The 13,430-nt window shown below is 41.5% G+C and overlaps 1 protein-coding gene across 3 annotated transcripts in view; it reads right to left on the bottom strand.

Annotated features, from left to right (window-relative positions):
• The window catches only part of LOC118364226 (zinc finger protein 236-like), a 97,469-nt gene that overhangs the window by 57,826 nt on the left and 26,213 nt on the right, over positions 1–13,430 (bottom strand). For all 3 annotated transcript variants that reach the window (XM_035745579.2, XM_035745580.1, XM_052489336.1), the window contains exons 10-12: positions 11,584–11,856; positions 250–453; positions 38–170 (exon numbers count right to left, since the gene is read on the bottom strand). In XM_035745579.2, the coding sequence (XP_035601472.1) occupies positions 38–170; positions 250–453; positions 11,584–11,856 (610 nt within the window). The remainder of the gene's footprint in view (positions 1–37; positions 171–249; positions 454–11,583; positions 11,857–13,430) is intronic.

Genomic DNA, 13,430 nt, shown 5'->3' on the forward strand with positions numbered 1-13,430 from the left:
TGTGGGAGTGTGTGACACGTGTAGCGAATAGCTGTACCTAACGTGCTGCTTGAGGTGGCTGGATTTCTTATAGGCCTTGTTACAGCAGGGACACTTGTATGGCCGATCATTGTCCACCATCTCCAGGTACGTCTGAAAGGCCAGGCGAGGGTTCTGGGATTGGATGAGACCTGGGGAGGAGGGGACAATATGAACAAAGTGCGTGTGTGTGCGTGCTTGTGAGGGAGCGAGTGAGCATGCATGCGTTACCAAGGTCCGTGATAAGTATGGGCTCTTGCAGGGGGATATCAGGCAGAGGTATGTTGCTCTTGGACACCTTGGTTTTATGGGATTTGCGTGGGAACTTGTGCTTCTTCTGCTGCAGACTCTTGAAGTGGGAGGCGATGTGTGTTTTTCTGTGGCCCGATGTACGGAAGATCTTGTCACAGTGAGGGCACGGGAACGGACGCACACCTGACAACAAGAACATAAACCTCAGTTAGCACGTAGAATTAAATTCAGACAATAACGAGAACAAACTGCATCAGTTCTGAAATGGAAATGTATTCATGTCAGTTTAATCAAGAGACAAGTTAGAGAATATACAAACTTAAATAGTGTCGTATTGAGTAGGCCGAAATCGATTTAACGTACCAATGTCTCATGAGAGATTAGATCAAATCAAAAGAAACCTGTGGAACGCCAACCCCTAAAGTTGTCAGCATACTAGCATGCTGGCATTCTCCCTTAAAAGACCTTCTTTTGAAATAAAATGCATAATTTGTACTGTTTGTCCATTTTGAAATACCATAGCTAGTATACGATTCATCAAAAAAGGTCTGAATTAATATAACAAGAAATCGATCATCCATTTTTGTTTTTGCCGAAAAGATCTTCGTCGCGAATTTACATCAAGCTAAGATGTTTGGTGCAGTATTTTCCAATAATTTAATTTTGCATGAAAACAAGTCGTCTCTCTTTGAATGACAAAGACTTTATTGAAGAATCCCTACTGTTAACCAATCACAGACGAAGGGGCGTAGACTCGGCTTGACTCCAGCTGCCAAAACTAACAAAATGTTGTCATAATATATGCAAACTCGGAAGCATGACTAAACCACAGTAACCTAAATGTTGCATTGTTGTTGTTTTTTTCTTAAATTAATATCTTTTTTTATATCATGCATTACATAATTCAGAATCTAATCGTATGACATGTGAATAAATGAAATAAACTTGAATTTGAACGAAATCACAAAACACTCATAACAGCTCAGCTACACATGAAAACAAGTGTGCTTTCATGACCCGTTCCGTATAGACCTGGTCAGATCCAGACACGGTCTGATCCGAGTGATGGAAGCAGCAGAAAAGTCATTTTTAAGCTACTTGATTAACCCTAGCTGATAAAGCGCAAAAGAGGTGCAGCTCTAGCAGGAGGGGAAGGGCCATACTGTGAGTTAGTGACACAGGGAGCAGTGAGGGAGAGACAAGAGACAGCAACCAACCAACAAGCCGACTCGCACTATAGTAGACTAATAGCTGCCATAGCTAGGTTATTAATTATCAAATATGATTACGTAGTACCTGTCTTGACGTTAGCTAGTGTTAACAATTTATGTTATTCTTTAACACAGACCCCAAAGCAAACCAGGGGGAGGAAAATAGGTTTATTCGAAGAGGGCGGTAAATGGTCATTCTCCCCTGTCCTCAGTGATGCTCTCTCCAGTGATTATCTCCAATGGTTCTCTCCCCAGAAAAAAGGACAGCATGTAGTTTTATAACCCAGCCCTAGCCTGTGGTTGACAAACTAGAATTCCTTGCAATAAAACTCACCAATGGCCAAATAACAAGTATCCTATTTCAGAAGACATATTCCTCCCATGTCTAGACTTCTAAATAACAACAACTACATGAGGAATATTAAGCAGCACCCTAACGGTTGGCTCTTGGTCATTGTAGCCTATCCTTCTCCTTTAACTTTTAATTCTGTCATTTTCATTCCATCTTCTTTTGATTAGATATCGCCTAACATTTGCCACTCACGGAGGGTCTATGACTGTAACCTATTGCGGCTTTAATGACTTATGATTGCCTACAACAACAAGCTACACGCTCCACAATCCTCTCTCGTGAAAAGCAAGAGCAGCAGCATAAATTATATAATGTCTCTCTCGACTGCAGCAGTTGCACTCGTATCGGTACGGGCCCTTTCGGACACGTCAGTTAAAATTACACATACCCGAGACTTGTGACAATCATATTAGATCCGACCCAGACCCGTGTCATTATTTAGAATTCTGGATCCAGACTTTGCATCAATCAACTCTAACACCAACAGACGGGTACGTGGCTACGTTAAAGGGCAACATTCTAAAAGACGAAGCCATACCAGTAATCAAATCTTCATGCAAATGAGAGATGAAGCCATGGGTTTAGAGGCATCTGGGTTAATTGTGTGTGTGTGTTAATTAAATAATTATGGAAGGCCAAGTGTTACATAGCACCACATAATTTACCCAGACATCTTAATCTTGACTGTGAAACGAAATCCCAACCACTGCAATCAGTGAAAGGGGACCACGAACGTCACCTCTGTAAACAACCGCGTATCAAAAGCTTTACATCGGCAACACTAGGCACATCGACATGTTCACCGGCAACACTAGGCTGATTAACGCTTATCATAGCTTGGGTGCACCACTGTGCATTCGATCTAAAACAGGGGTGCTCAACTACTATTTGAAAAGGTCTGGTCTTCCTAGGTGGCAAAGGTCCGGATGGATATTTATCAGCGTAGTAATAAACCCCGACCTCGCAACCCATACAACCCGAAACAGTTTAAACTGTTCACACACCTCGTTTGCGTAGAGAAAATATTTCCATTTTAAATTTGCTGCAATCTTACACCTTTTGCAATGGGCGCGCGAGAAAATGTTGCAGTTTTAAAGCTAATTTAAAAGTAATTCTACACCTTTTGCCATGGCTTGTATGTTCATAGGAGTGACTCAACAAAATAAAAAAAATAAAAAAATTGGGCCCCCCCCCGGGGATCGAGGCCTCTAGGAATGTAATCTGGCCATGATAACTACAGGATTTTGATAACTGGTTAGCTTAACTGACCTATCTAGCTAGCTAACATGGGCTAGTAGTTGATCAACTAGATATTTCTGACAGGTTATACAATGCTTTCACTGTATTCCCTTGACTAATTCCACATTTTGTTGTTAGAGAATGAATTAAAAATGTATTTAAAAAAGAAAAATCCCCTCACCCATCTACACACAATATCCCATAATTTTTACACATTTATTAAAAATGAAATACAAAAATATCTCATTTACATAAGTATTCACACACCTGAGTCAATACATGTTAGTCAGTCACCTTAGGCACCGTTTACAGCTGTGAGTCTTTCTGGGTGAGTCTAAGTTTTGCACACCTGAATTGTACAATATTTGCATTCTATATGTATTCTTTTGAAATTCTTCAAGAGCTGTCAAGTTGGTTGTTAATCATTGCTAAACATTTTAAAATCTTGCCATAGATTTTCAAGCCCAATTAAGTCAAAACTGTAACTAGGCCACTCAGGAACATTCAATGTCGTCTTCGTAAGCAACTCCAGTGTATATTTAATGTTGTGTTTTAGGTGACGGTTGGAAAGCTGACTAAACCAGGTTTTCCTCGAGGAAATTTTGCCTGTGCTTAGATCTATTCTGTTTCTTTTTATCCTAAAAAACAAACTCCCTAGTCCTTGCCGATGACAAGCATACCCATAACATGATGCAGCCACCACCATGCTTGAAAATATGAAGAGTGGTACTAAGTAATGTGTTGTGTTGGATTTGCCCAAACATAACGCTTTGTATTCAGGACATAAAGTTCATTTCTTTGCCACATTTCTTGCAGTTTTACTTTAGTGCCTTATACAGGACGTGTGTATTCTGTACAGGCTTCCTTCTTTTCACTCTGTAATTTAGGTTAGTATTGTGGAGTAACTACAATGTTGATCCACCCTCAGGTTTCTCCTATCAAAGCCATTAAACTCTAACTGTTTTCGTCAACTATTGACCTTATGGTGAAAACCCTGAGCAGTTTCCTTCCTCTCCTGCATCTGAGTTAGGAAGGATCCTGGATGACTGTGTGATGACACTCTCGGTAGCCGATGTGAGCAAGACCTTTAAACAGGTCAGCATTCACAAAGCCGCGGGGCCAGACGGATTACCAGGACGTGTTCACAAAACATGCGCTGACCAACTGGCAAGTGTCTTGATTGACATTTTCACCTTCTCCCAGACCGAGTCTGTAATACCTAAATGTTTCAAGCAGACCACCAAAGTCCCTGTGCCCAAAGAAGCAAAGGTAAATTATTACCGCCCCGTAGCACTCACGTCGGTAGCCATGAAGTGCTTTGAAAGGCTGGTCATGGCTCATATCAACACCATTATCACGAACACCCTAGACCCACGCCAATTCCCATAATGCCCCAACAGATCCACAGATTTCGCAATCTCAATCGCACTTCACAGTGCCCTTTCCCACCTGGATAAAAGGAACACCTATGTGAGAATAATGTTCATTGACTAAAGCTCAGAGTTCAACACCATAGTGCCCATGAAGCTCATCACCCTGGTACTAAACACCTCCCTCTGCAACTGGATCCTGGACTTCCTGACGGGCCACCCCCAGGTGGTAAGGGTAGGCAACAACACGTCTGCCACGCTAATTCTCAAAACTGGGGCCCTTCAGGGGTATGTACTCAGTCCCCTCCTGTACTCCCTGTTCACCCATGACTGCGTGGCCAAACATGACTCCAACACCATCATTAAGTTTGTTGACGACAACAGTGGTAGGCCTGATCACTGACAACGATGAGACATCCTACAGGGAGGAAGTCAGAGAACTGCGGGCTGGAACAAGCCCCCATTAACATTGACGGGGCTGTAGTGAAGCGAGACGAGAGTTTCAAGTCCCTTGGTGTCGACATCACCAACGAACTATCATGGTCCGAACACACCAAGACAGCCATGAAGAGGGCACGACAAAACCTATTCCCCCTTAGGAGTGAAAAGATTTGGCATGGGTCCCCAGATCCTCAAAACGTTCTACAGCTGCACCATCGAGAGCATCCATACCAGTTGCACCACCGCCTGGTATGGCAACTGCTCTGCCTCCGACCGTAAGGAGCTACAGAAGGTAGTGCGTATGGCCCAGTACAACACTGTGGCCAAGCTTCCTGCCATCCAGGACCAACATGCAGTTGAAGTCGGAAGTTTTCATACACTTAGGTTGCAGTCATTAAAACTCGTTTTTCAACCACTCCACAAATTTCTTGTTTACAAACTATAGTTTTGGCAAGTCGGTTAGGACATCTACTTTGTGCATGACAAGTAGTTTTTCCAACAATTGTTTACATACAGATTATTTCACTTATTCACTGTATCGCAATTCCAGTGAGTCAGAAGTTTACATACACTAAGTTGACTGTGCCTTTAAACAGCTTGGAAAATTCCAGAAAATGACGTAATGGCTTTAGAAGCTTCTTATAGGCTGATTGACATCATTTGAGTCAATTGGAGGTATACCTGTGGATGTATCTCAAGGCCTACCTTCAGTGTCTCTTTGCTTGACATCATGGGAAAATCAAAAGAAATCAGCCAAGACCTCAGAAAAACAATTGTAGACCTCCACAAGTCTGGTTCATCCTTGGGAGCAATTTCCAAATGCCTGAAGGTACCACGTTCATCTGTACAAACAATAGTACACAAGTATAAACACCATGGGACCACGCAGCCGTCATACCGCTCAGGAAGGAGACAAGTTCTGTCTCCTAGAGATTAAAGTAATTTGGTGCAAAAAGTGCAAATCAATCCCAGAACAACAGCAAAATACCTTGTGAAGATGCTGTGGGGACAAAGATCGTACTTTTTGGAGAAATGTCCTCTGGTCTGATGAAAAAATATATATAACTATTTGGCCATAATGACCATTAAGTTTGGAGGAAAAATGGGGAGGCTTGCAAGCCGAAGAACACCATCCCAACCGTGAAGCACGGGGGTGGCAGCATCATGTTGTGTGGGTGCTTTGCTGCAGGAGGGACTGGTGCACTTCACAAAATAGATGGCATCATGAGAGGGGAATATTATGTGGATATATTGAAGCAACATCTCAAGACATCAGTCAGGAAGTTCAAGCTTGGTCGCAAATGGGTCTTCCAAATGGACAATGACCCCAAGCATACTTTCAAAGTTGTGGCAAAATGGCTTAAGGACAACAATGTCAAGGTATTGGAGTGGCCATCACAAAGCCATGACCTCAATCCTATAGAACATTTGTGGGCAGAACTGTACGAGCAAGGATGCCTACAAACCTCAGTTACACCAGCTCTGTCAGGAGGAATGGGCCAAAATTCACCCAACTTATTGTGGGGAGCTTGTGGAAGGCTACCTGAAACGTTTAACCCAAGTTAAACAATTTAAAGGCAATGCTACCAAATACTGAATGAGTATGTAAACTTCTGACCCCCCATGTGATGAAATAAATAAAAGCTGAAATAAATAATTCTCTACTATTATTCTGAGATTTCACATTCTTAAAATAAAGTGGTGATCCTAACTGACAGGGAAGTTTTACTAGGATTAAATGTCAGGAATTGTGAAAAACTGAGTTTAAATGTATTTTGCTAAGGTGCGTGTGAACTTCCAACTTCAACTGTAACAGGCGGTGTCAGAGGAAAGCCCATAAAATTGTCAGACTCCAGTCACCCAAGTCATAGACTGTTTTCTCTGCTACCGTATGGCAAGCGGTACCAGAGCGTCAAGTCTAGGACCAAAAGGCTCCTTAAAAGCTTCTACCCCCAAGCCATAAGACTGCTGATCAATTAATCAAATGGCCACCGGACTATTTACATTGACACCCCCCCTTCCCCTCCATTTGTTTTGTACACTGCTGCTACTCACCGTTTATTATCTATGCATAGTCACTTCACCCCTACATGTACAAATGACCTCAACTAACCTGTACCCCCGCACACTGGCACGGTATCGGTACCCCCTGTATATAGCCTCATTATTGTTATTTTATTCTGCTACTTTTTTTTTTTTTACTTTAGTTTATTTGGTAAACATTTCTTAACTCTTCTTGAACTGCACTGTTGGTTAAGGGCTTGTAAGTAAGCATTTCACGGTAAGGTCGACACTTATTGTATTCCCTTTATCTTTGTAGTGACTGGGTGTATTGACACACCATTCAACATGTAATTAATAACTTCAAAGGGTTATATAATCAAATGTTTTTTTGTTTTTACCCATCGACCAATACGTGCCCTTCTTTGCAAGGCATTGAAAAACTTCCCTGGTCTTTGTGGCTGAATCTGTTTTTCAAATCATATTTATTTGTCACATACATATGGTTAGCAGATGTTAATGCGAGTGTAGCGAAATGCTTGTGCTTCTAGTTCCGACAATGCAGTAATAACCAACGAGTAATCTAACCTAACAATTCCAAAACTACTACCTTATACACACAAGTGTAAAGGGATAAAGAATATGTACATAAAGATATATGAATGAGTGATGGTACAGAACGGCATAGGCAAGATGCAGTAGATGGTATCGAGTACAGTATAAACATATGAGATGAGTAATGTAGGGTATGTAGACAAAGTGGCATCGTTTAAAGTGGCTAGTGATACATGTATTACAGAAAGATGCAGTAGATGATATAGGGTACAGTATATACATATACATATGAGATGAGTAATGTAGGGTATGTAAACATTAAGTAGCAATGTTTAAAGTGGCTAGTGATACTTTACATCAATTTCTATCAATTCCCATTATTAAAGTGGCTGGAGTTGAGTCAGTGTGTTGGCAGCAGCCACTCAATGTTAGTGGTGGCTGTTTAACAGTCTGATGGCCTTGAGATAGAAGCTGTTTTTCAGTCTCTCGGTCCCAGCTTTGATGCACCTGTACTGACCTCGCCTTCTGGATGATAGCGGGGTGAACAGGCAGTGGCTCGGGTGGTTGTTGTCCTTGATGATCTTTACGGCCTTCCTGTGACATCGGGTGGTGTAGGTGTCCTGGAGGGCAGGTAGTTTGCCCCCGGTGATGCGTTGTGCAGACATCACTACCCTCTGGAGAGCCTTACGGTTGTGGGCGGAGCAGTTGCCGTATCAGGCGGTGATACAGCCCGACAGGATGCTCTCGATTGTGCATCTGTAGAAGTTTGTGAGTGCTTTTGGTGACAAGCCGAATTTCTTCAGCGTCCTGAGGTTGAAGAGGCGCTGCTGCGCCTTCTTCACGACTGTCTGTGTGGGTGGACCAATTCAGTTTGTACGTGATGTGTACGCCGAGACACTTAAAACTTACTACCCTCTCCTCTACTGTTCCATCGATGTGGATAGGGGGGTGTTCCCTCTGCTGTTTCCTGAAGTCCACAATCATCTCCTTAGTTTTGTTGACGTTGAGTGTGAGGTTATTTTCCTGACACCACACTCCGGGGGCCCTCACCCCCTCCCTATAGGCCGTCTAGTCGTTGTTGGTAATCAAACCTACCACTGTAGTGTCGTCCGCAAACTTGATGATTGAGTTGGAGGCGTGCATGGCCACTGATCGACTAAGAGTAGGGCTGTTGCGGTGACCGTATTATCTCCACACCGGTGGTCTCGAGTCATGAAGGCAGTCAAATCCCACATAACCATTTAGTCACGGTAATTAGGCTTCTCCAAGCTCTGATGCTGCTGATGGTCATTAGCAGCCTGCCAAACTTGCTAACTGACTGGTACTCAGCACTCTATTGTCCCTCTAATCACTCTGACATCAATGCAAATTTAATCTAAACAAACGCTTCATGAGAGCCCATGAGCTCATGTTGGCTATGCAATTGCGTGAGAAAACAGAGTGATGGCCTATATTAAAAGAGGAGGATCCCATCAGCTTTCTATAGGCTAGGCCTACTATTTTAATTTCTCAACTTTCCTAATATTAAGCAAATATCAAGCACATTGCTTATCTTTACAACGGGAGTATAAACTACCTGGCTGGCATGAAAATTAACCACAAGAAAATCCTCCATTCGTTATTTAACTGTAGAGATATTTTTTCCCATGCCCCTGTTTTGAGACAGAGTCCATTCTAAATCAAATTCCACACACACATTATTTAGTATATGTAAATACGAGATTAAATCAAGAATAGTCTGATGGGTGTCAATATTAGCATATCACATGTGAATTATATATTATCACTTATGAATGATGCCCCAGCGTAAGGCAATGTGCAACTTTTTCTAATCAAAATCGCACACCTCATGTAGCCTAGCCCATAGGCCTATATGTTTTGATAAGGTTTGTATCACAACTAAAGTGGCCAAATAACTTAAATAACTTTAAGGTGACTTAAAATGAAGCACATTAATCTGCTGAGCATGGGGTGTAGAACCTTACATAAGCAATGCAAGTTTCAACTTTGGGGAAGATCATTTTCACCACAAAAAAATGTCGCCTTTATAATAAAAAGGCATTACATGCATATTTGCATTTGCGGTCACTTTTGATAATGGTGATGTCCCCGCTAATGGAAGATTTGCGCATATAGCCTACAACTGCGTGCGTATTGCTGAGCTTATAATGTGAAGAAATAGCCAAATAGCTTATCAACATTTCAAACTAAACGTTCTGATCTGTTGCTTCAGCCTCATTGAGTAAAACAGTTTTTTTATGCTAGTGGTTATGTTAATTTGGGATCTATTGTGTCCCAAAACTGTCCCAGACTATGTATGGAATATTTACTTCTCGCACAGAATAGGTCAACCTGTCTTATAGGGGATAGTAGATTGACATAGGCTCGTGCTTTTGCTGTACGTTAGGTCTACTCATCTTGTTGACAGACAAAAGTATGGACACAGCTACTCATTCAAGGTTTTTTTTTTTTTTTTTTTACTATTGTCTACATGGTAGAAACTATGAAACTATGAAATAACACATATGGAATCATGTAATAACCAAAAAAAGTTGTTGCACATTCCTGGCATTTTCTCAACCAGCTTCATGCATTGTAAAAATGAATTTGTGGAATTTCTTTCCTTCTTAATGTGTTTGATCAGTTGTGTTGTGACAAGGTAGGGGTGGTATACAGAATATAGCCCTATTTGATGAAAGACCAAGTCCATATTATGGCAAAAACATCTCAAATAAGCGAAGAGAAACGACAGTCCATCATTCCTTTAAGAAAATATATTTTTTTAGGGTGCATTATGGCCACACAAAGACATTATCAAGTGCTTCTCAAATTTTGAATGAGAGACTGAGGGTGTGTACGGCCTGCGCTAAAAAAACAAAGCAGAGCTCATTCCTTTCAAGCTAGTTTTTTCAAATCATCATTAAAGTCACATCACGCAGCCTTACAATGTATTAACATCAACACATATAGCCCAACGTCTGTAGAACAACTAAAGTTAAATTAATAACTCTAAATTAAGTATATAGGAGTACCTACCGTATCTCTTTGTTAACTGCTCAACACAGAATAGCTATTTTATTCAGCTTTGTTTAATTGGATTCTTCACACTATAAAATAATGACAAAGAATTCAAAGCAAATCTTGTCTGCTAAATGAACGAGTGTAGCCCACAGCCACATGGCATAGCCAGATCAGGATCTAACGTTAAGGACATCTCAAAGTATGCCGTCCTTTTCTTTTGAAATAAAACTACATTTTCTTCATATCATGTTTCTTTAGACCTGTCTAAAATAAATAATGTATTTATTGTGAAGGTGTAGGCTATATTACATGGATTTATTAGACTTTTTAAAATGTAGATGTTCAAAAGGTCTGCATCAGTGGCTTGTAGGCTGTGTGGAAGCCAGGAGATGCTGAATGTGTTTATGTTAATTAACGGTCAATTACCGTGAGATCGACAGTTATTTGCTTGACAATCACCACAGCCCTAACTAAGAAACCTGATAATTGTATGTGTGGGGTACGCAGATTAGGTAGTCATTCAAAAATCATGTCAATCACTATTATTGCACAAGGAGAGTCCATGCAACTTATTATGTAGCATTTTTACTCCTGAACTTATTTAGGCTTTCCATAACAAAGGTGTTGAATAGTTATTGAATGAAGACATTTCAGCTTTTAATGAATGTATAAACATCTCTAAACATAATTCAACTTTGATATTATGGGATATATTGTTTGTAGGCCAGTGAAACAAAATCTCAATTTAATCCATTTTAAATTCAGGCTGTGTCAAGAGGTGTGAATATTTTCTGAAGGCACTGTAATTAATACACAAAACAACAAGAGGACAAATAGGACAAATTAATAAAAGAAAATAGGACTTTTTCCAACCTTATAAGTCTAATAAATCCATGTAATCAAGTTAAATCGTCAAAACCAGAGTATGACACCAACGTTAATCATAATAAATCTTAATCACAAATTCAGAATTATGTACAAAAGCAACCTTCCTGCAAACCTGACAACACAGTCACATGCATGACCATTATGGAGTGATATAGGTGACAACAGGAACTAAATGTGTATCTACGAATACAATCAAAATATCACTCCATAATAACAACACAATAATATCACTCACCTGTATGTAGGCGCATGTGGACTTTCCTGCTTCCCGACGTGGAGAAGCACTTCATGCAGCACTGGCACTCGAAGGCCTTGATGCCTGTGTGCGTCTTCATGTGGGCAGTAAGGGTGCTCTTGACGGCAAAGGCGCGAAAGCACTGCTTGCACTTGAAGGGCTTCTCGTGTGTATGGATGCGGATGTGGCGCACCAGGTCGCTGGGCTTCTTGAACTCCTTGTTGCAGTAAGGGCAGCTGTGCCACCGCACGCCGTTCTCCTCCCTGATGGAGCCTAGGGGAAGGGGGACAGAAAGAGGTGACATGGGTTGTGTTCTACAAGGCATCAAACGGAAGAAAATGGACTGAAACAGGGAGAGACTACTTGGATCTGGCCAATAACAACCATTCATTTTTGTGTTATGTTTCAAAACATTTGTTATAGGGTGCCCTAATGGATACGACACTGGTCCCACATGAGATGAGCAGGCACAGAGCTGAGACCAAATACACTTAAGTTCAGGGAATCAATTGAAACTCTCAATATATAGCGCATTTGGAAAGTATTCAGACCCCTTGACTTTTTCCACATTTTGTCATGTTACAGCCTTATTCAACAATTATTTAAATTGTTTGTACCCCATAATGACAAAGCAAATGTTTGCACATTTATTTTTTTTTTTTAAATGTCAAACTGAAATATCACATTTACTTAAGTATTTAGACCCTTTACTCTGTTCTTTGTTTAAGCACATTTGGCAGAAATTACAGCCTTGATTCTTCTTGGGTATGACGCTACAAGCTTGGCACACCTGTTTTCTGGGGAGGTTCTCCCAATCTTCTCTGCTCGGTCAGGTTGGATGGGGAGCAACGTTGCACAGCTATTTTCAAGTGCCTCCAGAGGTGTTAGATTGGGTACAAGTCCAGCTGGGCCACTCAAGGACATTCAGAGACTTGTCCCGAAGCCACTCCTGCGTTGTCTTGGCTGTGTGCTTAGGGTCGTTGTCCTGTTTGAAGGTGAACCTTCACCCCAATCTGAGGTCGTGAGTGCTCTGGAACCGGTTTTCATCAAGGACCTCTGTACTTTGCTCTGTTCATCTTTCCCTCGATCCTGACTAGATCCATTCATCTTCCCCTCGATCCCGCAGGGATGGTTTCAGGTTTCCTTCAGACGTGACGTCTGGTATTCAGGCCAAGTAGTTCAATCATGGTTTCATCAGACCAGAGAATCTTGTTTCTCGTGGTCAGAGTCGTTTAGGTGCCTTTTGGCAAACTAAGTGGGCTGTCATTTGCCTTTTAATGAGGAATGGCTTCCATCTGGCCACTCCACCACTAAGGCCTGATTGGTGGAGTGCTGCAGAGATTGTCCTTCTGGAAGGTTATCCCATCTCCACAGAGGAACTCTGTCAGTTCTTGGTCACCTCCCTGACCAAGGCCCTTTCCCCCGATTTCTCAGTCTGGCCAGGTGGCCAGCTCTAGGAAGAGTCTTGGTGGTTCAAAACTTCTCCCATTTAAGAATGGAGGCCACTGTGTTCTTGGGGACCTTCAAAGCTGTAGACATTTTTTGGCAGACCTTCCCCAGATCTGTGCCTCGACACAATCCTGTCTTTATGTACAATTCCTTTGACCTCATGGCTTGGTTTTTGCTCTGACATGCACTGTCAACTGTGGGACCTTACATAGACAGGTGTGTGCCTTTCCAAATCATATCCAATCAATTTAATTTACCACAGGTGGACTCCAGTCAAGTTGTAGAAACATCTCAAGGATGACCAATGGAAACAGCAGGCACCTGAGCTCAATTTCGAGTCTACTAGCAAAGGGTCTGAATACATGTAAACAAAGTATTTCTGTTTTTTAATAATTAAA

The sequence above is a fragment of the Oncorhynchus keta genome, chromosome 31, assembly GCF_023373465.1.
Source record: "Oncorhynchus keta strain PuntledgeMale-10-30-2019 chromosome 31, Oket_V2, whole genome shotgun sequence".
Lineage (NCBI taxonomy): Eukaryota > Metazoa > Chordata > Actinopteri > Salmoniformes > Salmonidae > Oncorhynchus > Oncorhynchus keta.